This window comes from Bos indicus, chromosome 5, assembly GCF_029378745.1.
Source record: "Bos indicus isolate NIAB-ARS_2022 breed Sahiwal x Tharparkar chromosome 5, NIAB-ARS_B.indTharparkar_mat_pri_1.0, whole genome shotgun sequence".
NCBI lineage: Eukaryota > Metazoa > Chordata > Mammalia > Artiodactyla > Bovidae > Bos > Bos indicus.
The window spans coordinates 67,794,733-67,821,718 of NC_091764.1; the positions used below are offsets into that span (position 1 = coordinate 67,794,733).

Genomic DNA, 26,986 nt, shown 5'->3' on the forward strand with positions numbered 1-26,986 from the left:
ATATATGACGACATCACTCTGACAGCTTACCAAGGGTGTACCTGTATATTTTTGTTTTGAAAATGTGTTTTAACTTCTACTATGGTAAATTTTGATAAGTATAAGCCACATGAACAAGAAGCTCTTTGAGGTCCTCAATTTTTAAGGCTGTATAGAGGTTCTGGAGTAAAATTTTGAGAACTGATGCTCCAAAAAGCAGGTTTCACTTAGTCATGCTGAACTGTTTTCTTCAGCATTTGTACCAGTATGCTCCCACTGGTAGTGGTTGAGTGTCATTGCAAATGTTTAGGTCTTAGCAAACACTTAATCTTGACTATCTTTCATATTTGCCAGTTGGGTGGCGATTATATAGTATCTTACTGTGCGTTTAATTTGCGTTTCCCTGATTACTAATGAAATTGAATGTTTTTTCATATATAAACGTGTTTCCTCTTTGTGAAATACCTGTTCATGTCTTTTACCCATTTTTCTGTTGATGTCTTTTATTTCATTGATTTATATAAATTTCTTTATATATTCTGAATCCCAGTCCTTTGTCACTTAAATATGTTGTATGTATTTCTCCCAGTTTATGTATTATCTTTTGTAATTGTATTGAAACTTATTGATTAGCTTGGAGAAAATTGGTATCTTTTCAATAATGAGTCTTCCCATCCAAAAACATTGTATATTTCTCCATTTATTTAATATCTCTCAATAAACTTTTAACTATTTTTCTCCATAAAGGCCTTCATGTCTTATATTAGTTTTCTTTTTTTATATATATTTTTTAATGCTGTGGTAAATTTCTTAAAATTACACTTTCTAATCTAAGTGGTTCTTACTGATTATAGATATATTGTAGCTATGTGTTGATTTTGCATCTAGCAACCATGCTAAATTTTTATTAGTTCTTATAATATATTTAGATGTCTTTTGAGTTTTTTATATAATTGCATCATGTGAAATGGTGGCAGTTTTCTTCCTTTTCTTGAACTTTCTCCCTTTAAAAAAATTTATTACATTCTGTACTTGCTAGGACTTGTAGTACAATGTTGAAAACTGATGATGAACATCCTTGTCTCAGTCCCAGTTTAAAGGGAATGCTTTTAACATTTCAGTTGACTATGTTTTATTTTTTTTTCCACAAATGGCCTGTCCTCAGATTAAGGAGATTCTATTTTTGGTTTGCTAATTGTTTTATTTATTTTTTTAATATTTATTTATTTACCTTCATCGAGTCTTTGTTGCAGCTTGCAGGATCTTTCTTGCCTCATGCAAGATCTTTTGCAGCACAGACTGTATTTGTGGTGTGTGGGCTTAATTGCCCTGTGGCATGTGGGGTCTTAGTTCCCCAACCAGGGATCAAATTTGCATCCCCTGCATTGCAAGGTGGATTCTTAAACCAGGGAGGTCCCTGCTAATAGTTTAATATGAATGAATGTTGAATCTTATTGAATGCTTTTTTCTCATTTATTTAAAGGGATGAGTTGTTTTAATGTTACCGCATTGAATTGATAGTTGACTTTTTAACATTGAACCCATCTTTAGTTCCTAGGATAAACCCAATTTGGTCCTGGTGTGTATGTGTGTTAATACATTGTTGGACTCAACTTGCAAATATTTTCTTTAGGATATTTGCCTCTACATTCATGAGTGAAATCAGCTTATAATTCTTTTATGTCCTTCATTGTCTGTTTTGGTGTCAAGGTTATACTAATCTTACTAGATGAGTTTTTCAAGAGTGTTTAAGATTAGAACTAGTCTTAAAGCCAGTGGTCACTAAGAGCATGTAAACTGTTGATCCATTTCTTTGAGGATTATAGCATCATTAAGCTATATTATTTTTGAGTCAGTTTTATTAAATTTAATAAATTCTTCTAGTGATTTCTCCATTTCATCTTAGTTTAAAACTTCTTGATATTGTTATCCATATTATCTTTATATCATTTTAGTTTCCACAGCATATGTAGTTATGACTGTTTCTCATTCCTGTTTACTTATGCCTTCTCATTTTTTCTTCATCATTAATCCTTCCAGAGGTTTGACTGGTTAACTCACTAGTCATTTAAAAAATGTGTTTCCAAATGCTTGGGAGGGTTATAGTTGTCTTAATTTTTCTATCTAATGTCATTTTGCCAGAGAATATGAGCTATAAGATCTGAAATTTGAGACTAGCTTTATGATTTATCTTGTGACCAATTTTTATACATGTCCCATGTGTACATTGGTGAGTGTATATTCCTCAGTTGAATAGTGTCCATTAGATCAAATTTGTTAGTTGTGCTGTGCAGATCTTCTTTACTTTATTTATCTTATACTTGGTTCTTATTTACTGAAGAGCCTCGAGATTTCATTATTAGCAGATTTCTCAGTTTCTCTTGAAGCTGTTTTTGCTTTCTCTTTGGGCTTTATTTTTAGATGAATGCATGAGTGCTTAGTCACTCAGTCGTATCTGACTCTTTGCAACCCCATGGACTATACCTCACCAGGCTCCTCTGTCCATGGGGTTCCCCAGGCAAGAATACTGGAGTGGGTTGCCATTCCCTTATCCAGGGGATCTTCCTAACCCAGGGATTGAACCCACGTCTCTTGTCTCCTTCATTGGCAAGCAGTTTCTTTACCACTAGCGCCACCTGGGAAGCCCAACTTAGACCTTTTCCATCTCCCTGGTGAATTGAATTTTTTATAATTATGTAGTGACTCTGTGAATGCTGTTTGCTTTTATCTTTTTGTTGTTACCTTTATTTACTATAGCTATATTTTGGTTAGTGTTTATCTGAGTATCTTAGATATTTCTTTAGCCTCACATTTTGATACACAAGACCACAGAAAACTTCGAATAGTTTGATAACATTTACATCTACTGTGATTACAAATATAATTTGGACTTATTCCTATGATTTCTATTTTTATGCTCTCATATCATCTTTTTAAAATTTTTGTCTATTTCTTATCTTTCATTTTTTCCCTCTTTTTTTTATTTTTTATGAGTTCTATTTGTTTTACAAATGTACTTGTTCTTTTTCTGTATAATCTTTTGCTCCTTATTCATATTTTCCATGCGTCTATTAGTTTATATCAATACATCATTAATTTTTCTTGTGTTGATACCAATATTCATTGTGGGTGAGTGTACTGTCTGTTGTATAAATTTGTTGTTTTTCATTTATGGTGCCATTTCCCCTTGTTTTGTGATATCCGAAACTTGTTTTCCTTGGAAAAAATGCAAATTACATGAAATAAGGACTGAAATTGAGATCTCCAGGAGAATTTGTCTGTTCTGCCAAACACCTAGGAGCCAGTGAGACCAATTTTAATTATGATCTTGAAGGTTCTCTGATTTCAGATCATGAACCTTGAGGGCTCACCAGTGACGATGAATTGGAGGGTGGTAGTGATTTAGCCCCCTGCCACCCAGCACCAAATAGCCAGGCTCCTCGTGCCCACTTCTCAAGTGGTAGCTCAGCTAGATTCTGGCCTGAGTGAGCCTCAGGCTTTCCGTCTCATCCCCTAGCTACTGGCAGCTTCCAAGTTTGACAGAACTCTCGTGGCAAAGGCGGGCTTTTGTGCTAGCTTCCCTTATAGGTTTCCTGTTTGCACTTCAGTTTTGGCATTTTGTAGATGCCTTCTACTTTCATGTCAAATCAGTGATAAACATTTTAAAAATATATATTATTTAATACTACTTTAGATTGTTTCTTACATTTTTTCAGCATTTGTTTTTTTAAAGCAGGAGTTACTGAAGGTATCTAGACTGCCTTACTCTCGGAAAGGAAGTAGAAATTAAAATTTGCTTTACTTTGCCCTAATATAAGTAGGAAATATAATAGGTTGTAGTCTATTCAGAATTACAGGATGCCTTGTTCTCTCCATTGTACTGTCCTGCAAGACAGCACTTTTATAGTATGGAATTGTATAGAAAACTACTTTTTTAGTCACACTCTTCCTCCACAGTAAAGAATGGCTCTGCCATTTCCTTAAATGGCTATTAGCCCCAATATTACTTGTGTTGATTAGTGACTGCTTTGGTCTGGAAAAAAGGATTTGGTTTCCTATAAACCTAATATTGGGCATTATATATGCATGAATGGGCCCTTTGACATACCTGTCCTGGCTGAAAGGCACTATCTGTTATGACTTGTCTGTTCCTAGCAACTTGTTTTCAACCAATTTATTGTTTAGTACTAAGTTGTATCCAATTCTTTTTGCGACCCTCTGGACTATAGCCCATGAGGCTTCTCTATACATGGGATTTCCTAGGCAAGAATTCTGGAATGGATTTCCATTTCCTTCTCCAGGGGATCTTCCTGACCCAGGGATCAAATCCGCACTTCCTGCTTGGCATGCAGATTCTTTACCACTGAGCCACCGATTACCCAATGCTTAAAGGTTCAGGACTGTCTTTTCAGATGTGCTTTGAAATTAAGCCCTGGAAAAGAGGTGTAAAAGTAAGACACAAAATTGTTACCGTTTGCACTTAAGAGTACACTCAAGGAAGACCTAAATTATGCCTTTTTAAAAGAGGCAAAAACTTATGCTGTAGTGTGAGAGTTTTTTAATCTTTTATTTTTTTGGAAGATGGAGCATTACCTATCAACTTGTAATTTCTGCCCCTAAAACCAATACATAGCCATTAGGTCTCTACAGACACAGCCAGCACTTACTTTACTGACTTTATGTGGCATGCTTGGTGGCATTAAACTTGGCAAAGGAGTTCTTCTAGTACATCACCTTGCACAGGTGTCTATTTGATATGCAGTGCCAAAGGAAATTGTCTTTGGAGTAAGGTCAGGGAAAGCTGTAACTGTATTAATAGGCAAGCTTATATCTCAAAATGTGACGCCCAGAAGCCAGCGATATGAATCTATCCCATTGCCGTCTATGGTCCATGATTTGAAAGGATTCTGCCTTCTGGTTTTAAAATTCTTAAAATCAGGTATATAAAGCAGCACAGTCTTGAAAGAAACATCCAGGAGTCTATAGCAGCCAGCATATCGGCTATTACAATACAGTCTTGGGTGGCGCTATTTTCTGTGATGATTAGTACAGTTTTTACACAAGTTTTAAAGGCTTTCCTAATGAAGTTTAAACTAAGATCTGAAGGATGAGTAGGCCTTAGCCAGGCAGAGGAAGAGAAAGAATGTTCTAGACAGAGGGAAGTTTATGTGTTTAAAGCCATGGCAGGGTGGTGGGAAGAATCAAGGAACAGGGCACAAGGAGTCAGTGGGCCAGGATGGCAGCACAGAATGAAGCAAGAGGAAGCTCAGCTTGGTGAAATTAAGCAAAGTAACATTTCCAGCTCTAAAAGAAAGCATAAATTAAAACTGAGTATTTTTTAGACAGTGTAGTACAGCTCTTTGAAAGACAAAGTAGAGTTCTGTTTTTCACTCAAGAGCACATTGTATGCTTTATAAGTTTAATGCTATATATGTATATGTAAATTATTACATAAACTAATCTATAAATAGTCAAATTCAGGGAGACCAAAAATATACATTTAAAATTGACTGGCTTTGGGAATTCCTTGGCAGTGTTTAGGACTTGGTGCTTTCACTGCCAGGGGCCTGGGCCTTATCTCTGGTTGGGAAACTAAGATCCTGCAAGTCGTGTATGTGGCCAAAAATATAATAAATTAAAAAAAAATTTTTTTTCAGTAAAATAGACTAGGCTTTTGGTAGAAATCTCATCCAGTAACATTTAAGTGACTCAGAAGCATAATTTACTACATAAATCAACAAATAATTGTCTTGTTTTAGACTGCTGATAACAAGTTTCCCTAAAAGAAAATATATTTTCCAAGAAAATTTTACACTGCAAGATTTCATTCTTGGTGAATGGTAGAAACTATTTAAAAACACTTTCTTTAAATTTTTCATGCCTAATCGATACTGCTGTGAAATCCTTTTAGTTGGGCCTTCATAATATCTGTGTTCAGTTAGCATTATTAAAGGTTAAGTGGTATACCTGTGACCCAGTAAGGCAATCCAGAAAACTTGAAGAAAGGAAAATACTGCATAGGTAATATACACTAAGAGGAAAAGAAATACAAATAGCTTAAAACATCATTATAACCAAGCATATGACGCTAGGAAGGTAGCATTAAAAAAAAACTCTAGAGCATCTCCATTACAATGAGGTAGTGAGGGTATATAGAAGCTACTTAAGTCCTTTCTTCTATGACTTAGTCACTGATACCCATGTCTCTCTTAGATTCTCATAAAGCAGTATGTACACAATTATTTTAAAAACTCATTAACTTGCAGGTTAATGTAAGAGCTTATGTGGGCTTCCTGGTGGCTCAGACGGTAAAGAATCTGCCTGCAGTGCAGGAGGCCCAGGTTCAATCACTGGGTTGGGAAAATCCCCTGGAGAAGGAGCTTATTAACATAAGAAGTTCCAGGGAGGGAGAAAACACGACATTCAATTACATGCGACATAGCCAGGTGAGAAGGCAGCACTGTCTCTCACATGCATCAGAGGGGACTATGGACCTGACACCTGTAGGTGGCCAATGTTCTTTCAGAGTCTGAAGCCCATATAACCCAAAGTTGACCAATTTTACCTTTTCAAGTTTCGGTACTAATAGCAAATTATTAAATTTAGAATTTCGCTCTGGTATATATTGATGTAAATTTTAAAGTTGTTCAATTCCTTTTTTATCTTGATTCTTAAACAGCCCAATCTTTAAACTTTAGAGAAAGAAGCTGATAACCAAAGATCAAGTGCTTTTATCAGTTATATAATGATATACTGCCTGGATCAAATAGAAGATATTTCAAAAATACAATTATATATGCATCAAAAGCCTTAATTTTGCATATCTATTAAACCAACAATTCTGCTAATAGAATTAACTTGAAGAAAACAGTCATGTATGTACACAAGATTCAGTGAAGTGTTGTTTATAACTGAAAAGATGTATATAGTCAAAATGTCCAACAGAGGATTAAATAAATTATGTTTCAGCTATACAACAAAATAATAAAGAAATTAAAGTAGAACTTACGTAATGACCTGGGAAAGATGTTCACAATATATTGTTAAGTGAAAAAAGCATGTTACAAAACAGTATGCAAGTATGAGCCCATTTTATAAAAAATATACATATTTAGCAAAGTAAAAGGACAAATATTTACCAAAATATTAACACTGGTTACCTTTAACATTGTAGGATGATGGCTGATTTTGCTTAACCACCCTTTTTTGCCTATTTGAATTTTCTGTAATGAAGATTATTCTTTAAATGGGAAGGTAAAGCGGGAGTTATTAACTTCAGATTATCCCAGTTGTGCCCTCAAAACCTCCTTCTGGCAAAGAAAATGTTTCTGTCCAGCCCATATCTGGGAAATTGCTTCTCCATTGTAAATTTGAGTGTTCTTTCAAGATGACAGTCACTCAAAGTGTCTTTTAGGCAAACTATACAAGAGCAATTGTTGATTAAAAAATTATCACCAAAAAGAACAGGTGAGAAAATACAAATCTCCTCACTTTAAAAAAGCAACAACCCAAGTGCAGTGCTATTAAATTATACAAAGTTACATTATCTAAATTTAGTTTATTGCAAAGATCAAGACAGCACACTAGAAGTTGGCAGCTTCTCTTTCATACCATTCAAAGCACTCACTCTGCTCTTCATTTCATTCACTCACCCATGCAAAAAAGGTCTGTACACACACAATGATGTCTGACATTTCCTGGTTCCCATAGTATATTAGGAAACTTGACATTTCAATTAAAAAGGTAAAATGAGGACATTTACCATCAGACTAAAATTCCTCTTCTGGAAGAGGGTATTATGTAGTATTTGAAGATATGCTTTGGAAAAATCATACACAAAATGAAAGGGGCACCATTTCTAGAGCACTAGGACTACAATAAACTTATGAATTCCAACACTCATAATAATATAACTCGAAAACAAATCTTGTCTTAACAAAAGCTCCAATAAACTAAAACTATCTTAACAGGCACAAGGAACAGTGTAAACACTGTTAACGGGCACCAAGTTGAATAGGGCAGACAATAGTTGCTTCTGCATTCACACTTAATCTCTCACTTACATTAAAAAAAAAATGGTACTGTTTAAGCTATGAATGTTTTACAAAAAAAGTTAATTTTTAATAAATATGGCAAATGCTAAAAAGCTAGCTAGGTTATCATGCAAGATATTATATAACCAAGACAAACTCAAATTTATAATAAAGGCAACTTGCATTCAAAATGAACTCTACCCTTATATTTTATTAAAAGGGCAAACATCATGAATTAACCCAGCTGCTTACTTGAATTACAAAAGTAACATGATTCAATATGAAAATAAGAAACTGTCTACAAATCTCTGACAGTAATAAATTGCAATATACAATGCATACAGGAGTCATACAGAGCAACAAACTCTCGTACAAAACAAAAATATTTTAATACCTTTAAAATCCAAATTTTTCTTTAAAATCATTCATGAAAAAGATTCTCAAGTCAGAATTAACACCTCAATTAGTCAAGCATTGGGAAGCTACATTACAGCTATTTAATATACAAAGAGACATCTTTTCACCAGTCAGTTCCTTCTAATGTCTCTGTTCCAGAATCTGTATACAGACTTGTTTTTCCATACTCTCCGTTCCATCATTTCTTCAGATCATGAAAACTGAATTTGCTGAACACCAGAAATCTAAGATTTGAAAATTTAAATTGAGCATAATTAAAGAAAATAGTTTAAAAGTAGCATGTATACTATAACATTCAAAGAATAAAAACAGAAGGCAATGAAACATAAGACTAGTTCCCATCTCAAATCTCCATTCTTTCTACCTAAGGGAGCTACTTCAATAATCTCTTGTATATCTTTATAGAAATCTGTGTGAATACACTCATTCCCTCAATATCCACGGCAGACTGGTTCCAGAATGTCCTGTGGATGCCAAAATGCACAGATGCTCAAGTCCTTTAGTCAGCTTTCAGTATCCATGGGTTCTGCACCTGCAAATTCCATCTGCGGATTCAACCAACGACAGATTGGAGACGGCATATGATCCACAGCTGGTTGAATCCATGGTGTGGAACCCGTGGATATGAAGGACAGACTAAATGAACATCTGTGTACATATCTGTAACCGTAAAAGAATACTATACACAGTTATATATTTTGAGAAAATGGTTTTTAACAACCCTCTTTATCCAGTTCTTAATAATTATGTTGATGTTAACTGTGATTAAAAAAAAAAATGAATATAATTTAAGTAATTTAAAATACAAAAAAAGTACAGTACCTGTTGATATGATGTTGTGTAAACCATAACATTTTGTTGCTGACCATCTGCAGTTATTAAGCCAGCTGGTAACTGGTTAGCTAAAAGACAAACAAACAAATGCTAAAGTAGGCAAAGAAGTGCATCTGCTTTCTTGACCTGAATCTTAAGGCTGGGTGATTTTCCATTTAAAAAAAGTTTCCCCAAAAGCACATTTTTTCCTATAGCATTTTTTCAGTTTTCTGAAGTGTACTAACTGCTCATGTGCATAAAAGATGGATTAAGTTTCTGATTCATAAATACACCTAAACTCTAGGCTTAGGCTTGGCTGAGAACAACACTTATATAACTAAGCAGTATGTATTTTAAATATGAGAAATATATAATATATACATATAAATTTTACATGAGAAATATAGTCACCATAGACCTTTTATTTCACCAATGCCTAATGTCTCAATTTTTAAGAAACCTTCAGTTCAAATTTATTTAAATTGCAAGATTTAATATTGTAAACAATTCTCAATATTCCTATCTCATGAATCTTAAATAAAAAATTAGGGACTATGGAAATCAGAACTATTGGTAAAAGATTATAATCTCTGCATAATTAAAATGTACACACTTATCCCTCACAGACTTCAAATATAAGGGCATGACCTAGTAAGAACTGTTCAAAATAGTGCTATGTCAAAACACACAGTGCTAATATTCCAAAAGTTCCACTAAAGACATATCCTGTTAATCACTGCCAACAATTTAGTTGCATAAATGTATCATAACACTGCTTACTAAATGCCTCATCTGTAAGCTCTTCGCTTAGTCCGTCTGTAGCTGTGACTGCTCCACCAATTCCTTTCTCTCCTTTCATAGCCTGGGGAAGGAAATGAAACAGTAATCACTTGTACTCAAAACAACAGCAGCAACAAAAACCTACTTCCTAAATAAGAATGCTTACTTAGTTCCTAGAATTAGAAGCTTCTATTATTATAAAACTATTAACACTTCTGGTTAATAACATATGGAGAGGTCCTTCAAAATGCTAACTGCTATATATGCAGTAGTCATCACAAGACAGTGTTAGTAATGACCTAGAAAATCTAAAATATTTATGAGTAAAAAGAAGTTATTCTAATTCGACACTACGTCAAAAGGAAAAGTCCAATTACAGATGAAGTAGTCTGCAAAATATACTCAGCTTGCAAATCTACTACAAGTGATCCCAATATCATTTAACTATATACACATCTCTTGGCCAACTGGGCAGCACTGAGGCAGACAGCTGGGAGTTTAAAATTCCTAAATCAGAATTACAGTTTGGATCAAAGACCACTTAAGTGTCTGTCCACTCTCAGGTTCTAATGATCTAATGATGCTGAAGATCTGGAAAAGTTCTGTAAAAAATTAACATATTCTCTTCCTACTCCAGTCATTTTGTACAGATATCACAAAGTTAATGGGATTCTAACACTAAAGACATTAAGAAAATATTTTGAGAGTAGTATGAATCTGACACCCAAGTTGGAGTGTAGAATTTAAAAATATGCTGATCTCAATTCATTTTCACAAATTCATACCATAGGCAAAGTAAAACCAAACATGAGATATAGAAAAATTTAATTAATATAAGAAAATGATATAGTTGTAGTTCCCTATCTTTTTATCTAAACGGCCCCAAGCTCTGAGATACTACCTCTTTAAAATTAGTAACACTAACAGCATGTGGTATTAATGACATTATTGACCATTCAGTATGTGCCAGGCCAAGGGTTGTACATGGATTGTTTTACTTTGTCTTAAGTCCTATTATTAGCCTCACTTTACAGACCAGGAAACCAAGGCCTAAAGTACTTAGTCTGCCCAGGGTCATGGAGTTCAGCATCCAGGTGGTGTAAATCCAGAGTCCATGCTCTTTTAGTCATTACATAACTATGCTGCCATTAGTAATAAACAAAGGGAAGAAGAAAGGACTTACTATGTAAGTTCAATAATATAAGTGATTACATACTTCTGAGAAATGATTCACATGTTTAAAAAGTTAAAGGGAATAGTGTACCTTAATTTTCTTAAAAGCATAATGGGAGACACTTTACTTACCTCTCTGAACTTTTGAAGGTATAATTTCAGAGGTTCTACATAACTGTCGAAGCCTAAGGTGGACATGGCAAAAAGAATATCTTCTCCATTGATTGTCTTCCGTTTCTCTTGATGGCATCTTTCACTTGCTTCAGATGTTATAAAGCTGATGAACTCGCTTACACATTCTTGAACACATTCTTTGGCATCTTTTGCAATCTGAGGAGAAAAATCAAAGGTAAATCTGCAGGGCATATAACCACCACTTTCCTAACAACCTGCAAAAATAAAAGGCTATTCAGAAGAATATAAATTTCAGTTAATGACTGTTAACCTTTAATCTTTAAAAATATCTGCTAGTAACACTGAATAATGCATGCTATCAAAATTCAAACCCCCAGAGTGAGACTGAAAACTCAAATACAAGGAGAGAGGCTTTGACAGCTATTCACAGAAAACAGAATTTAGGTACAAAAGCAACCACTAGATGACTCTATTACCCAATAAAGATGAAAATTCTTACTAACCAAATGCTCAAGAAAATCAATCCTGTTATGTCTGGAGTGTACTGTGGGCTAGACTCAAGTCCTGCTTCTCTGCCGTGGCATTTCCACCAGTGAGGACACCAGAAAGTTTTTAAAAACAAAATAAGTTTGTGTAAGGCTTACAAGGGAGTGAAATAATGACATCTAGTGACATTTTTATTAATAAAGACACGAAGTGTCAGGAATAGGTTTTGAGTTTATGAAAAAGCCTACCAAAAGAAGCACACACCTGTCATCTCATTATAAAAACAATTCTTCACTAGGCGATCTAGGGTTTCAAAGTGAAACTGTAATAGAGTAAACCATGCAATTCCAAAGTCACGTCTAACAGCAATAACCAAATCCTTCCTGAAACACACTTTCACCTCCATGCCTATTTTACATCCTGGAGAAAAATAACAAAGAGTTACTGCATAAATGCAGTCAAGCAAGATAATATAATGTGAGCTGTATACAGGACTTTAGATTTTCTAGCAGCTACGCTAAAAAAAAAAAAAAAAGATGAAATTAATTTTAATATATTTTGTTTAACCAAATAAACCCAAAATATTATCATTTAAACATAGAATCCTTTTAAAAGTTGAAGTATACGTCAATAAAAAACATTTTAAAAATTGAGGTATCTTTATTCTTTTTTTCATACTATGCCTTCAAAATCTGGGGTATGTTTTATATTTACATCACATCTCAAGTCAGACCAGCCAACATTTCAAGTGCTCAGTAACCACAGGTGGCTGTGGCCACAGTACCTGTGGCGCAGGCCTGCTTAGGTAGCAGTCAGTAGCAGCTGTGCTTCTTTCCCCTTAACACAGGAGGACCACTCAGATTGCAACATCTAACAATATAATTTAATAATATACTTCCTTGTAAGCCTTATTACTTTCCTAAGTATTTTCTAAGCTACAATAAAATGAGAGAAAGCTTATTATGCAATGTAAAACAATATAAAAAGTGTGGACTTCAGTTCAGACCAAGTGATAAGCAGAATGACAATAAGTTTTTAAAGCTGTTATAGGTTAACTATTTATATGGTTGTTTCTCTATGAGACAAAACAACTTAGAAATATCATGCCAAGGACTTCCCTGGTGGTCCAGTGGTTCAGACTCTAGGCTTCTATCATAGGGGATACAGGTTCAAACCCTGGTGGGGAACTAAGATCTCACATGCCATGCATGGGGCATGGCCAAAAATAAATAAAAATTTTTAAAAATCATGCCAGCTGAAATTTAAATGTATATTAACATTTACAATTATAGACAGAGTTTCCAGATATATAGACTTGGGCGGAATATCCATTAGTCCAACATGATCCAATTTTGATGCAACATTTTAGAAGTTACAACTTCACAGACCCCAAACCTGATAGTTCTAACAATGTACCTATTTTTAAAATGATTCTTAATTCTGTTTTATCTGCTTCCAGCAAGTGGGGGAGGGGGAGCTTTGGGGGATATAAGAGAACTGAAATTGGAACACTGCTCAGTAACCAAGTGTGTACCACTGAACTAAGTATTCTGCTGAAAGGCTGAATGACTGAAATCAATAGCTAACTACATTCATGAACTGTGTTCATGTAGTTTGACTTTCCCCCTCTTCACCCCTGAAAAATAAAACCTAGTTAAATTTCTCCTCTGCATTACCTTTCCCGTTTGAGGTATGGCGTTTTTCATTATCCTTGCAACATTTGCAATTGGAAGGTATATATCTTGTTCTCTAAAACTTTCTTTTGAACCGTTTGTGTCTTCATGATCATTCATGCTGTCCTCAGTATCTAAAGGAAAATAACAGGTTTATAGGTTCTCATAATTTTTACTTCAAGACAGAGAAGACTACCCTGAAACAACCTAGGATACATTCTGATTCATCTCCTAATTATTTTTCAGGATTAAAATGGCAGGTCTTTACACAAGTTTCCCACAGCCATACTGAATAAATATCCTCATTAATTTCAAACCCACTGCCTAGAATACTTTTATCCTCAACTCTGCCTATTAACTCTCCAAAAAGCTCAAATACGTCTCTACTGCACCTTCAGAAGCGATCTCTCTCACAAAATATCACATGTGCTTCTTTGTCTCTTCTCTAACACATTCTGTAATTCTTATTTCTCATTCTCCTCTTAGCTTTTGGCTGAGGCCCAGTATCAGCTTTATGTTCTTCCATTTGGTAAAGCAGCTTCAACAGAGGAGGTTGTTGAACAAATAAATATTTGTTACATAACTTAGCTATAAAACATAAGAGACTGATCTATGGCTCCATGCATATAGCTAAGAGGATGTATTAAGAGGATGTATGTTTATCCAAAGCCAAGTTTATATAGGACAGAAAAACTGGACGTGAATATTACTGACCCAATTGGATTATTACTAAGGTAGTAACAGTTTCTGAACAAAGCTATAGCGGTAATATAATCTGCTTACAAAAAGTAAATTTTCAAATTATACAGATGTAGATATAACTGAAGTGTTCACAGTACAAGTATCCTTTTATGATTAAATGCAGTATCCTGAAAGTAAACTTCCCATTCTTTTATATATGTTACATAAGAAAGGTACTTGATTCAATTTTAAAATGTTATCAAAATTAACTTGTTTGAATTGTTTAAAAATGAAGTAAATAATCAATCACCCACCGTCAACTACCTTCATCTTAGTATTTTTTAATTCTACTCATCAGAATGCCACAAAAGCAAATTATTTCTAACAGGCCAACATAATGCTGCCATTCTAATACACAGTTAATACTTAATATTGAATAAAAAATAAAACTACATATGCTCATAAGTACTGGAAATATTATTAATAGCTAGCACCCACCCACTAAAGAACTAGTTTACTCTATCAATTGAATAAGAATTTTTCATATACAATCATTCAGAAAACGAAGATCATGGCATCTGGTCCCATCACTTCATGGGAAATAGATGGGGAAACAGTGGAAACAGTGTCAGACTGTATTATTTTGGGCTCCAAAATCCCCGCAGATGGTGATTGCAGCCATGAAATTAAAAGACGCTTCCTCCTTGGAAGGAAAGTTATGACCAACCTAGATAGCATATTCAAAAGCAGAGACATTACTTTGCCAACAAAGGTTCGTCTAGTCAAGGCTATGGTTTTTCCAGTGGTCATGTATGGATGTGAGAGTTGGACTGTGAAGAAAGCTGAGCGCAGAAGAATTGATGCTTTTGAACTGTGGTGTTGGAGAAGACTCTTTGAGAGTCCCTTGGACTGCAAGCAGATCCAACCAGTCCATTCTAAAGGAGATCGGTCCTGGGTATTCCTTGGAAGGACTGATGCTAAAGCTGAAACTCCAGTACTTTGGCCACCTCATGCGAAGAGTTGACTCATTGGAAAAGACTCTGATGCTGGGAGGGATTAGGGACAGGAGGAGAAGGGGATGACAGAGGATGAGATGGCTGGATGGCATTGCTGACTCGATGGACGTGAGTCTGGGTGAACTCCAGGAGTTGGTGATGGACAGGGAGGCCTGGCGTGCTGCGGTTCATGGGGTCGCAAAGAGTTGGACACCACTGAGCGACTGAACTGAAGTAGGGAACCAGTAACAAATTAAAGAAACTGTACTAGCTTTAAAAAAGCATACTATTACAGAATTCTTTTCTAAAACCCATCATTCTTTTGAAAACTATTTCTAATAAAAATAAGCAAGTACACCTTTTAGACGAACACTGAACTGTGACAAAAGATTTCAAATTTTCCTGTAAAGACTAAAGTAATCACATCAATAAAATTTCCACTTTCTCATTTTTCCTACTTGTGAATGTGTTTCTAATTGTGGCTTTCTTACCATCATGAGGCTGTATAACATAATGACTCCCTCCAATATAGTCTGCAGAAATCCCTAGTTGAGAAGCATCTGTGGTAGAACTGTCACCATCCATCTACAAGAAAAAAAAGCTTTTCAATAATCTTCAATAAAATTTATCTAAAAAACTACATAATAGATTCAGTGCTCATAAACTGTTATAGGATGAGTCAATTTTACATAGCTTTAAGCTATGGAATGTTTACTAAAAGAAACATTTACTAAAGTGTTTACTAAAGGAAAACATTTCCACTTCTTGTTTTGGAAACCTTTTAATCATATGCCAACGATTCAAGATTCTCCTACCTACACTCCATTAAGTGATAAGCCTACAGGGAAATAAATCTAAAACACACGTCTTTCTTTTCAATTGCATAATCCTCAAATACCGTATAGGCAAGCGTGACTTACAACCTAATTTATCCCTGGAATAACAAGAAGAGCCAAAATCAGCTTGTCAGTGAGTCACCTGGAAGTCACCTATATCCAGCATGTGCAGATCTCCTGCTAAAGCCGGGTGTATTCCTACACGAGCATTTTTGCTCTTGCTGCAGACTTTCTTTGCTATCTCAGAAGTTCTACAGAGACAATGTCCTGGTTCAAACTATTGTTTGGTATAAGAAACATGGATTTCTTGCACAGTTCTGTACCCAAGCAGCCCAAAAGTATACCCACATTTTGAACAAGCTCATCCCCTGGAACTGAAAGGTTCATTTTCACTCCTCCCTACCCCCTACTCCCAGACTTTTGACTTATACAGAAAAAAAGAAAAGGAGGGGTCAGGGAGATTGGAGATCTGCATATTAAAATATGAAAGTGTTATGCTGCTACTACTGCTGCCAAGTCGTTTCAGTCGTGTCCGACTCTGTGTGACCCCCTAGACGGCAGCCCACCAGGCCCCGCCGTCCCTGGGATTCTCCAGGCAAGAATACTGGAGTGGGTTGCCATTTCCTTCTCCAGTGCATGAAAGTGAAAAGTGAAAGTGAAGTCGCTCAGTCGTGTCCGACTCTTAGTGACCCCATGGACTGCAGCCTACCAGGCTCCTCCATCCATGGGATTTTCCAGGCAAGAGTACTGGAGTGGGGTGCCTGTATAACCACAGACAAAAATGAGTGTTAAAATGAGTATTTTAAAAGAACCCTGGGAGTCCCTTGGTGGTCTAGTGGTTAGGATTTGGCACTTTCACTGCTATGGCCCTGGTTCAATCCCTGGTCAGGGAACTGAGATTCCTCAAGCCATGCAGTGTGGCAAAATAAAAATAAAAGAACCCTGCTTATTTATATGTATGGCTTAGTCCCTTTGCTGTTCACCTGAAACTATCACAACATTGTTGACTGGCCACATCCCAGTACAAAATAAAAAGTTCAAACAAAACAAAATAAGAACCCTGCTTAATTTTGCTCAGAAGTAAAAGAAGGAGAATCTGGAAGGAAGAAAAACTAAAACCATAAGTCCTGAACTGTCTCCATTCCAACATGGCAAATCCTAGAAGTCTTTCTGCTTTGCAAATACTATTGAAAACAATAAGGGATTGGCTATTTGTGGGTAGAAATTTTTTGAATGTGTTATCTGAATAAAAAATATAGCAAAATTAAATCTAATTTATATATGTTTTTCAAGGAGACACCTAATCCAAAATGTTTATCAAGGTTCATGACCTAGCACAAACTTGAGGTTATTAACTGCAATATTTGAGTCCTTATGCAATACCTCTTTTCCATCTCTGTTGGATTTTTATCTATTAAATAATACTAAAATACCAAGCTAGTTTCCAAGTATTCAACAACATGGCATTTGATGCATCTGTTGAGGGGCAGAGCAAAGAATTCACCTACTTTTAATAATTTGTAGAAGTACAGGGTACCTATTTATGATGCTTCTTAGTGCCCTCTAAGAGGTGGTAAACGATAGTCAGTGAGCTTGGATTTAGACTCTCACTGATCCCTAAAAACAAGCATCCTTACCAGTTAAATGTATTTCTATACAAAATGGAAATAATAATTTCACCTTCCCCACCTTAAACAGCTAATATATGCATGAAATATTACCCAATTATAAAACGCTATTTTGATCCTAAAATGCTAAAAAGATACTAGGAGAATAGCCTTTAATAGATATGATGATGGATTTACTACCCATGAAAAAGTTCAATTAGGATAGCTGTGAATTTACTGGTTTTTACAATGCCCTAGGGAAGATTAAGGTACCAGAGACAGGATCAAAGTGGTTGTTTAAGTGTGTACAACTGGAAACAAATCCAGTTTGTTTTTTTAGGAAGGTGGGGGGGGATGAAGCAGTAACAAATCTTTTGCTAAATCAATGTCTACAAGATAGCCTGGGTTTTTAATTAGCTTTTGAGCAAGACTGTTGAAATAACCATGGTCTAAGGCAATGGCACCCCACTCCAGTACTCTTGCCTGGAAAATCCCATGGACGGAGGAGCCTGGTGGTCTGCAGTCCATGGGGTCTCGAAGAGTCGGACACAACTGAGCGACTTCACTTTCACTTTTCACTTGCATGCATTGGAGAAGGAAATGGCAACCCACTCCAGTGTTCTTGCCCGGAGAATCCCAGGGACGGGGGAGCCTGGTAGGCTGCTGTCTATGGGGTCGCACAGAGCCAGACACGACTGAAGCAACTTAGCAAGAGATTAATTAATTTATAAATACAATGTAAAAAAGTATTAAAGGCAAAAAGTTTAAGTCACATTATCTTGTCCTGAACTGGAATTAGCAGCAAGATCATCACCAGAATTAACAGCATTAGCTTCTAAACCTCAGTCTTCCAAAAAATATTTCTACAAGTATTTCATAGAGTTGTTGGAATTAAAAAAAGAACAGAAACCTACTAAGGACGGACTTTGGCACACAGTGTACTTAGGAGACATCACGTCTCGCCATCCCTCCTTTGAAGATGAGCCACACATCATCCGCTTAGTTGTGTGTGTCTTTGGTTCTGCAAGCCTTAGCTTTTCTGTCATTTCACCACTCCTGTCTTCCTCTCCTCTATTTTTCTACCATTAAAATCCTGCCTGATACTTTAATCCCAGTGTTCATCCATCTTTCTGAATCTGATTTACCCTATTCTGTAAGCCAGAAATTAGTGTTCCCGTCTTTGAATCCCCAAGGCTCTTACCATTCCACATATTAGCCTCATCTTTGATGCCTATAATATGCTAGCTATTCTCTTATTTATATGTATAAAAAATGAGGGGGGTAACTTGCTAGATACATCCCAAAGGTTTTTTCTAGTTCTAAAACTTCCTACTAAAATTTCAAAATAGTTTGTAGAGCATAAGTAAGCCAGTGAACAAATATTTACCAAGTAAGCACCTAGTATTTATCAGGTCTGTACCATGTGCTGATGACCTAACAGGTCAACAACAAAGACAAGGTCTCTGTCCTGTCTTGTAGAGAAGACAAATATTACGTAAACTGGGGGCAAGGAGAAGGGGTGGGGAGCGCAGCCCATTAACATTTCCAAGGCACAGGCTCTGGAATCAGATCATCTGATTTGAATTCCCTGCTAATAACTGGCAAGTGGGATGAGCATAGTACAATAAGAGTACTCAGTAAATGTTATATATAGCTATTAAATAATTATAAATCATTAACTAATTGCTAGTGCCCAATGCTGAGGAAAACAAAGATGTTTTATGATACACTTTTGGAGCTGACTCCATAAGGAACCTCAATCAAGGAAGGGCATCTTAAGAAGATGACATTTACACTGAGACTGAAAGGTGAACAGCAATCAGGCAAACAAAGATAGGACAAGAATGTTCCAGGCAAAGGAAACTGAGACACAGTACTGGTGGCCTGGAATGAGCTAAGTAGAGGCTAGGTCAAGCAGTGCCTTGTGGACAAGAGTAAATCAAATTAGAGTTTTAACAGAAGAATGCCAGCCCGATTTCTTTTTAAAAAGATCACTCTGGTTACAGTCCCGTGTAGACAATGAACTGGAAGGAAAGCAAGAATGGGGTCAGAAGACCAGTAAGAACCATATGCTGTGTTTAGGGCAAGAGTTCAGGCCAGATGACGAACTTTCCCAGTATTGACAGGAAACAGCACTGGAGAGCAGAAGCAGAGACTACAAAGCTTTTTCATTGGTAAACTCAGCAGACTTGGTGGCTGACTAAGAGCTGGAGCAAAAACCAAGGATAACGCTGGGATTCTTACAGCTGGGGAGACAGATGGCTTTCCCTGGAGAATGCAAAAGCAAGGGGAGTGGAGTGCTGGGTGATGAAGGGAGCCCAGCTGAAGCTGGTGACCAGGCATGTCTAGTGGAACCAATAGGTCCAGCTGTGATACTTACAAGCTTGATAAGAACAGAGAAGCTAAAGTGGTGGATTCCATCCAGACAGCAAACAGGAAAGAACACAAGGGATACTGATAAGAATGATCAATCATTAGATCCAAGGGAAATGAGAAATCCCAACAAGGAGTTAAATCCCATTAAATTAACTATCCTAAAATCACTAGATCCAAGGGAAATGAGAAATCCCAACAAGGAGTTAAATCCCATTAAATTAACTATCCTAAGTATTTAGTTGAACTGATAATATTGTTCTCTAAAATATTAAGTGCAATAAATGGTCAGCTGATTAAGTAGTAAATTTTATTCTGTAATTTTTTGATGGGGCAGTATTTTAACTACACTAATAATCTGTTGATCAAATTGCCAACATCCGCTGGATCATGGAAAAAGGAAAAGAGTTCCAGAAAAAACATCTATTTCTGCTTTAATGACTATGCCAAAGCCTTTGACTGTGTGGATCACAATAAACTGTGGAAAATTCTGAAAGAGATGGGAATACCAGACCACCTGACCTGAAACCTATATGCAGCTCAGGAAGCAACAGTTAGAACTGGACATGGAACAGCAGACTGGTTCCAAAAAGGAAAAGGAGTACATCAAGGCTGTATATTGTCACCCTGCTTATTTAACTTCTACGCAGAGAAACACTGCATTATGAGAAACGCTGGGCTGGAAGAAGCACAAGCTGGAATCAAGATTGCCAGGAGAAATATCAATAACCTCAGATACGCAGATGACACCACCCTTAGGCAGAAAGTGAAGAGGAACTCAAAAGCCTCTTGATGAAAGTGAAAGAGGAGAGTGAAAAAGTTGGCTTAAAGCTCAACATTCAGAAAACGAAGATCATGGCATCTGGTCCCATCACTTCATGGGAAATAGATGGGGAAACAGTGGAAACAGTGTCAGACTGTATTATTTTGGGCTCCAAAATCACTGCAGATGGTGATTGCAGCTATGAAATTAAAAGACGCTTACTCCTTGGAAGGAAAGTTATGACCAACCTAGATAGCATATTGAAAAGCAGAGACATTACTTTGCCAACAAAGGTTCATCTAGTCAAGGCTATGGTTTTTCCTGTGGTCATGTATGGATGTGAGAGTTGGACTGTGAAGAAAGCTGAGTGCAGAAGAATTGATACTTTTGAATTGTGGTGTTGGAGAAGACTCCTGAGAGTCCCTTGGACTGCAAGGAGATCCAACCAGTCCATTCTAAAGATCGGTCCTGGGTGTTCTTTGGAAGGACTGATGCTAAAGCTGAAACTCCAGTACTTTGGCCACCTCATGTGAAGAGTTGACTCATTGGAAAAGACTGATGCTGGGAGAGATTGGGGGCAGGAGGAGAAGGGGACGACAGAGGATGAGATGGCTGGATGGCATCACTGACTCAATGGACATGAGTTTGGGTGAACTCGAGGAGTTGGTGATGGACAAGGAGGCCTGGCGTGCTGCAATTCATGGGGTCGCAAAGAGTCAGACATGACTGAGCGACTGAACTGAATAATTTGTTGCACAAAAGTGTAAATAGTGCTCTTTTTAATGTTTAACACTTACTGAACACTTTCTAAATATCTTATGCAATGTTCATGACCCAATGAAACACGTGAGAAAACAGAAGTTATATGAGGCTAATGACTTGCCAAAGGTGGCACCCTAAATGGGAGTAAGTCTGGAGTCTCATATGCCAAGTACTGTACAGTATTTGTTCTTGATGGGTTTTCAAATAGTCCTTAAGCCTATATCTTTAATTTGCCCCCTCTAAATTCTGAGTCTACTGACTGTATACTGAAAACATTCAAAGATGTTCCTCAAGCAAGGACAATATTAACTTTCCCATTTTCAAAATGAAGTTACTATGAAGCGAAGTACTGTATAAAAAGCACTTAGCAAAATGCATGATACAAAGTAAGAACTCAACAAATGTAACCTAGTATCATTACTGGCTCTTCAAATACAGTTCTCATCTTCTTCCCAGGCATAAGTGTTTTCTCTTTCACACAACCCCTTTCACTTGATCTCTGGATCAGTTCCTTATCTCTGTAGATAAGGAGTAACACAATGATTCCTCATCTCTGATACCAGCTTCTTCATTCTTCCTTAAACATTCTTAATCTCCCTCATTAAACACATTGAAGGACACAGACACCTACAACCTTAATTCTGTTACACATTCTGGTTCATTCTCACCCTGACAGTCCTTACACACCCTCTTCATTCCAACTGAAACTCCGTAACATGTGCGTTTCCATCCCAACAAGATAGTGAAACTGCTCACAAAAGTTGCCAGAGATTTTGCCTTCAACCTACTTGACCATTCTACTATTCTTTGTAGTGCTGGCTTCTGCTAATCCCACATTTATGCTTGGAATTCTCCTTCATTTCCAAAGCAGTATTCTTCCCCGCGCCCTCCCATCCCACTTAACTGTTAATTTTAACCAACAATCATTTTTTCTTTCTTCCCTTACTTTCTTAATAAACTCATTACATATCACTTCTATGCTCATAAATCCTGCATCTACAACCATATCGTGACTGCCACTCACGCAAGCCAGGCCTGTAAGATATGTTTGATTATCCTGCCACTGGAAACTTAAGATACTGGAAAATGAAATTCAACTTCCCCATCCCTTGCAGGGAGGCAGTGGAGGGGAGCTCCTTTTGAACTGTTCCATTAAGAACAATGCCATCTCTCTATTCCTCCAGGCTAATTATCCAGTGTCATCTTAGGCTCTTCCATCTCCTCCAAGCTCTACCTAATCTGTGACCTCTTTTTAAATGTTTTCTGGATATGCCCTTCCTTTTCTCTTTCCACTGGACTACAATCCAAGCTACTTGGGTACATAATGTTTTAAGACTAATGTCACTGAAACATTGCTTTTATAGCTCTTGAACCTATGATGGTTCTAAAAGTCTTCCATGTCAAATCCAAACCTAGTTTTCATGGCTTTACATGAGTGATTCCCTTCTTAAACCTAACTAAACTAAACCAGTTGAAAACTGATTTTCAACTCTCTTCAGGGCTAAAAAACCTTATTTATGGATCACCAGGTACAGTTCTTTTGTTTAATGAGTGAGGTAATCCTGTCTCAAGGAAGTTGTGACATGCCTCATGTCACAGACATAGTATCCCATTCAAAAGTAAGTATTCAGACAGGCCAAGTGGTATCTCTTCACTAGATTACCCTGTGAGATCCCCACCTGCACCATGCAGATCCACTTCCCTGCCACCAACAAAAGTCACTCAGCCCTGCCTTCAGGGTTCAACTTCTGGCGACAACGTCTACCTATCCAGCCCTACTCATCCTTCAAGGCTCAGTTCCAGCCCTACTAGTTCCTTCTGTGACATTCCCAGCTACCCAGCCCACCACACCTCTCTTTTCACTTGTGCTACCCTTAGAACCAGCATTTTCTGTTCCACACATAACTTGCCTCTAAATATTCAATTTGACTAAAGCCCTGCCAGCTAAACAGCCAGCCACCTGAGATGGGACAACTTTTAACCCTGCGGCCCAGAGGAAATACTTAAGACATGCAGGTCACTGAGAAGAAGGAAGCAACAGGAATGGGGAGAGGTACTATCTGGGGAAAGGCACTCATTCTAGCAGGAATCTCCAGTATAAACCAGTTATAATTTTGTTTTCAGTTAATTACAGTTCAAATCTAATTAACAACCAGAATGATAAAACATACTTACTGTCATGAAATACGCGAGAACCGTGTTGTCAGTGGTACTCAAGAACACCTGCCTAAAAAAGGTGTCTAATCTCTGCCCAATTTCACCCTAGAAGATAAACATCTATTAGTAGTTAAAAAAAAAAAAAAGGTATAGCCCATAGGCTTTCTTCCTAGTAAAAGTTTTAAAGGCATGTATAATTTTACCTACTATTATTTAATGTAATATATGGCAATAAAATGATGCAAAATGCAAGCACCCAATAAATGTTTGTTAAATTGGAAGATATATTTTGGAAAACTTACAAAAAAGTTAATGCCATTGGGGAGAGATATTGCTTTTCCAACATATATTTAGTCATGTTCATCATAAATATTCATCACAACACACCAAATTATATAATATGCAAGAGACCAAAAAAAAAAAAAAAAATCACATCATGTATCTAAACTATTTAAAACACCAACACCCAGACTTATCAACTTAATTTTTTGCTGAGGGTTTTCTTTGTTAGGGTCCAAAAGCTCAAGGGGGAGACAAATTTATCTCAGAATATATGCTTTTAAACATCCCATATTATAGTGAGAAGACGAATGTTGCCCAGAGAACAACAAAATCAATTAAAACCTTTATTTATCATTTTAAGGCACCACCATTTTGGACTAAAATTGCATTTGGAAAGCACTTCATTCTCACTGTAAGGCATAAATAGCTGAATTAACTGGCATCAACTACAACGTTACAATCTTTCTCATTTGCTTTTCCTTTTCTCAAGTAAAACAAGTAAATGGAGAATGAGGGGGACAAAAACACACCCTTTCAGTGTTAATTTTTAAAGGAATAAAAAATATGGATATGCATTCAAGCATGAAATCTAGTAAATAGCAGAAAAAATCGTAACCACTGAATTGAATTTTAAAATGCCATTACAAGGGTCTAGGCAGCAAGATTGGCTGGCACTGTCTACTCTGCTATAATCTTAAGAGCAATTTCTAATTTCTTTTCAGATAACGTCCTCTTTCTAACCTATAGTTGCCCGGAAAATTCCTTCCTTGTAGCTTTAAGTGTTATTTTTCAAAGGGAGTCTGGAGGAGGGTAGGGGGAGAATCTTCAGAACACTTAAAATGTAGGAGCTGTATATATTTATGTATTTTGCTCGGGGAGGGGGTGCACACCTCACTACAATCGCTCACCCAAATAGTTGAGTCAGTATATATTTAGACTTGGTATATTAAAAACACAATCACCGCATATGGTATATATTTTCTTAAAGGCAGGTTATGATATATGTGAAAGCTCAAGGGAATGCATACATCTGTTTAATGTTTAAAGAAATGCAAATTTGTATCCAAGAAAAGCAGCAGACTCTTCCTCCACCCTCCAGTCTCTGGCATCAAGACCCGAGTTTTGCATCAATGCAATCCCTAAATTAAACTACAGGAGCAGTGTGAGGAAGGAATAATTGCCTTTTGAGGTATTGGGATTAAACTTTTTATTTTACAAGTAAAATTCCTATTTGTTAGTACCACTTACATTGATCAGGTTACCTCATCACTTCACATTGTTGATTAGTTTCCATATCAGAGAGCGGAAACCATCCCGGCAATTCGTGGCACGAACCGTTGAGTCCACGCAGGTTAAGAGGGATGCTATTCTTTTTTTTTTTTTTTTCAAGTCTTACATTACCTAACCTTGCTTAAATCATCTCATTAAAGTACTCTAGGCAAGATTACGACTTGTGGGTGCCCCGTAATTCTTTGTTCTCGGAGACTACTACTCCTAAGGCCCGGCACATCCTCCCCGCCTCCCACCAAAGATTAAAACCTTAGCCCAATCCGGAAAGCTTCCTTCCCACCTTCGGGGCAAGTCCAGGGACCGCAAGCCGCCAGATGGCTGCATTCTTTACGCGTAAACCAGACTGCGGGGAAACGAAATCCACTCCTTCCTCCCGGGGACCTGGCTTCCTCCCCTACGAAGGTAAGCGGGCTGGCCCCGGCCCCCCGGCCCGCTCGGCCGACCTGTCAGTCCCGCCCGCGCCGCGCGGGCTTCCCTGGCGCGCATCCCCCCGACTCGCCCGGCCCAGGCCCGGGCCCGGGCCCGCGCCCAACGCCCGCCGCCTGCCCGCCGCGCGGCGCCCGGGGTGCCGGGGCAGCAGACAAAGCGGCCCGGCCCCGCCGTGCCCCCGCGGGCGGGCGGACAGGCGCAAATGGGGGCGTCCCCGGGAACCCCCGCGAGGGGGCCAGGCCCGGGGGTGGGGGCAGGATGCGGGCCGGGGGTCCCGGCCGCGTCCCCCGCCCCCACGGCCGGCACTCCGCACAAAATGGAGCCGGTCGGGACGCAGCCGAGAGCGGGCCCGACGGTGCCCCGGTGCTCCCTCCTCGGCTTCGGGCCCTGAGCTCGGCAGCGGCGAGCAAGAGGCGGCCTGGCCCGCGTCCCGCCGCTCCTCGGCCCGGCGCACAAAGAGCCGAGGAGCGGCCCCGCGCCCGCTCCCCGGCCGGGCCCGCAGCGGGACAGGCCTCGCAGGCGCCCGCCCGGCCCCGGCCCCGGCCCAGGCGGGAGGGCGGGTGGGCAGGAGGGAGGCGAGTGCCCCCGGCCGCGGCGGCGTTGGCGGCGGGGACGGCGCCGGGAGGAGACGGACATTTCATTCGAGCTAAAGTGGAGTCGGTTTAGGAGCGATCATTGGCCGAAGCGAGACACAAACCTCCAATGCAGCCCTGGTTGGCTCCCGTCTCCAATCGGCTGTTTGGTTGGACAGAAAATGGCTGCGAAGGAACCAGTCCCAGCGCGGAGCTCCGCTTCCAGGACTCGGCCTCCCCTCCCTCCGCCGCGGGCCGCTTCCCTCGGCACGACACCCTCCCTCCGCGCCTCCCGCGCGCCCTCCCGGCGCGGCCACGCCCCGGCCCCGGCCCCGCCTCCGACCCCGCCCCACGCGCCCGGTGGCCGAGGCTGTGCCAGCCTGCAGAACCGGCTGCAGGCTGCGGCGGGCCGGTCCTGCGGGGCTATCCTAGCCGTCCAGTGGCCTCCTAGTTCGGCTGGGGCTTCCAGGGACTAGGGCCGAGTGAGCTGCTGCTGAGGTGTGTGCGGAGTTGCTTCCCGCGGTGTTTTCCCCAGGCTTTGGGAAGGGTGATTTCTTAGCCCGCCCTCTTTTTTCAATCCCCTCCCTCCCCCCACGTGGAAGCGTCTCACCAGCCTGAGTGCAGCTGCCTGCGCCTCGATTTTTAAGAAGGGTAAACCAAGGTTAGAAGCCTCGGGCCAGGGCGACATCCGAGCTACAGGGTGGATCTGTGCGGCGATTGCCTCCTGGTGCTGAAAGTACCTCGTGTTCG

General features: G+C 38.6%; 2 protein-coding genes and 1 non-coding gene across 5 annotated transcripts in view; 2 read left to right on the top strand and 1 right to left on the bottom strand.

Moving 5' to 3' along the window:
- Positions 1-26,986, top strand: part of HCFC2 (host cell factor C2) — a 114,985-nt gene that overhangs the window by 49,555 nt on the left and 38,444 nt on the right. Inside the window, exon 16 of the transcript XR_011566666.1 lies at positions 1-25,637. The gene's annotated coding sequence lies outside the window, so the exon portion shown is untranslated. The remainder of the gene's footprint in view (positions 25,638-26,986) is intronic.
- Positions 8,204-26,492, bottom strand: NFYB (nuclear transcription factor Y subunit beta). Of its 3 annotated transcripts, none has more exons than XM_070789641.1 (7): positions 26,362-26,492; positions 15,657-15,750; positions 13,493-13,623; positions 11,328-11,525; positions 10,023-10,104; positions 9,252-9,331; positions 8,204-8,653 (listed from the first exon to the last, which is right to left on the bottom strand). In XM_070789641.1, exons 2-7 carry the CDS (start codon positions 15,748-15,750, stop codon positions 8,621-8,623), a joined length of 618 nt encoding a protein of 205 aa, XP_070645742.1. In that variant the 5' UTR covers positions 26,362-26,492; the 3' UTR covers positions 8,204-8,620. The 3 variants fall into 3 exon arrangements, with proteins under 3 accessions (XP_070645742.1, XP_070645741.1, XP_070645740.1); XM_070789640.1 differs by lacking the exon at positions 26,362-26,492 and adding an exon at positions 23,682-23,768; XM_070789639.1 differs by lacking the exon at positions 26,362-26,492 and adding an exon at positions 18,092-18,224.
- TRNAE-UUC (transfer RNA glutamic acid (anticodon UUC)) lies at positions 16,822-16,894 on the top strand. The gene has a single exon. It is a non-coding gene; the product is annotated as a tRNA-Glu (tRNA).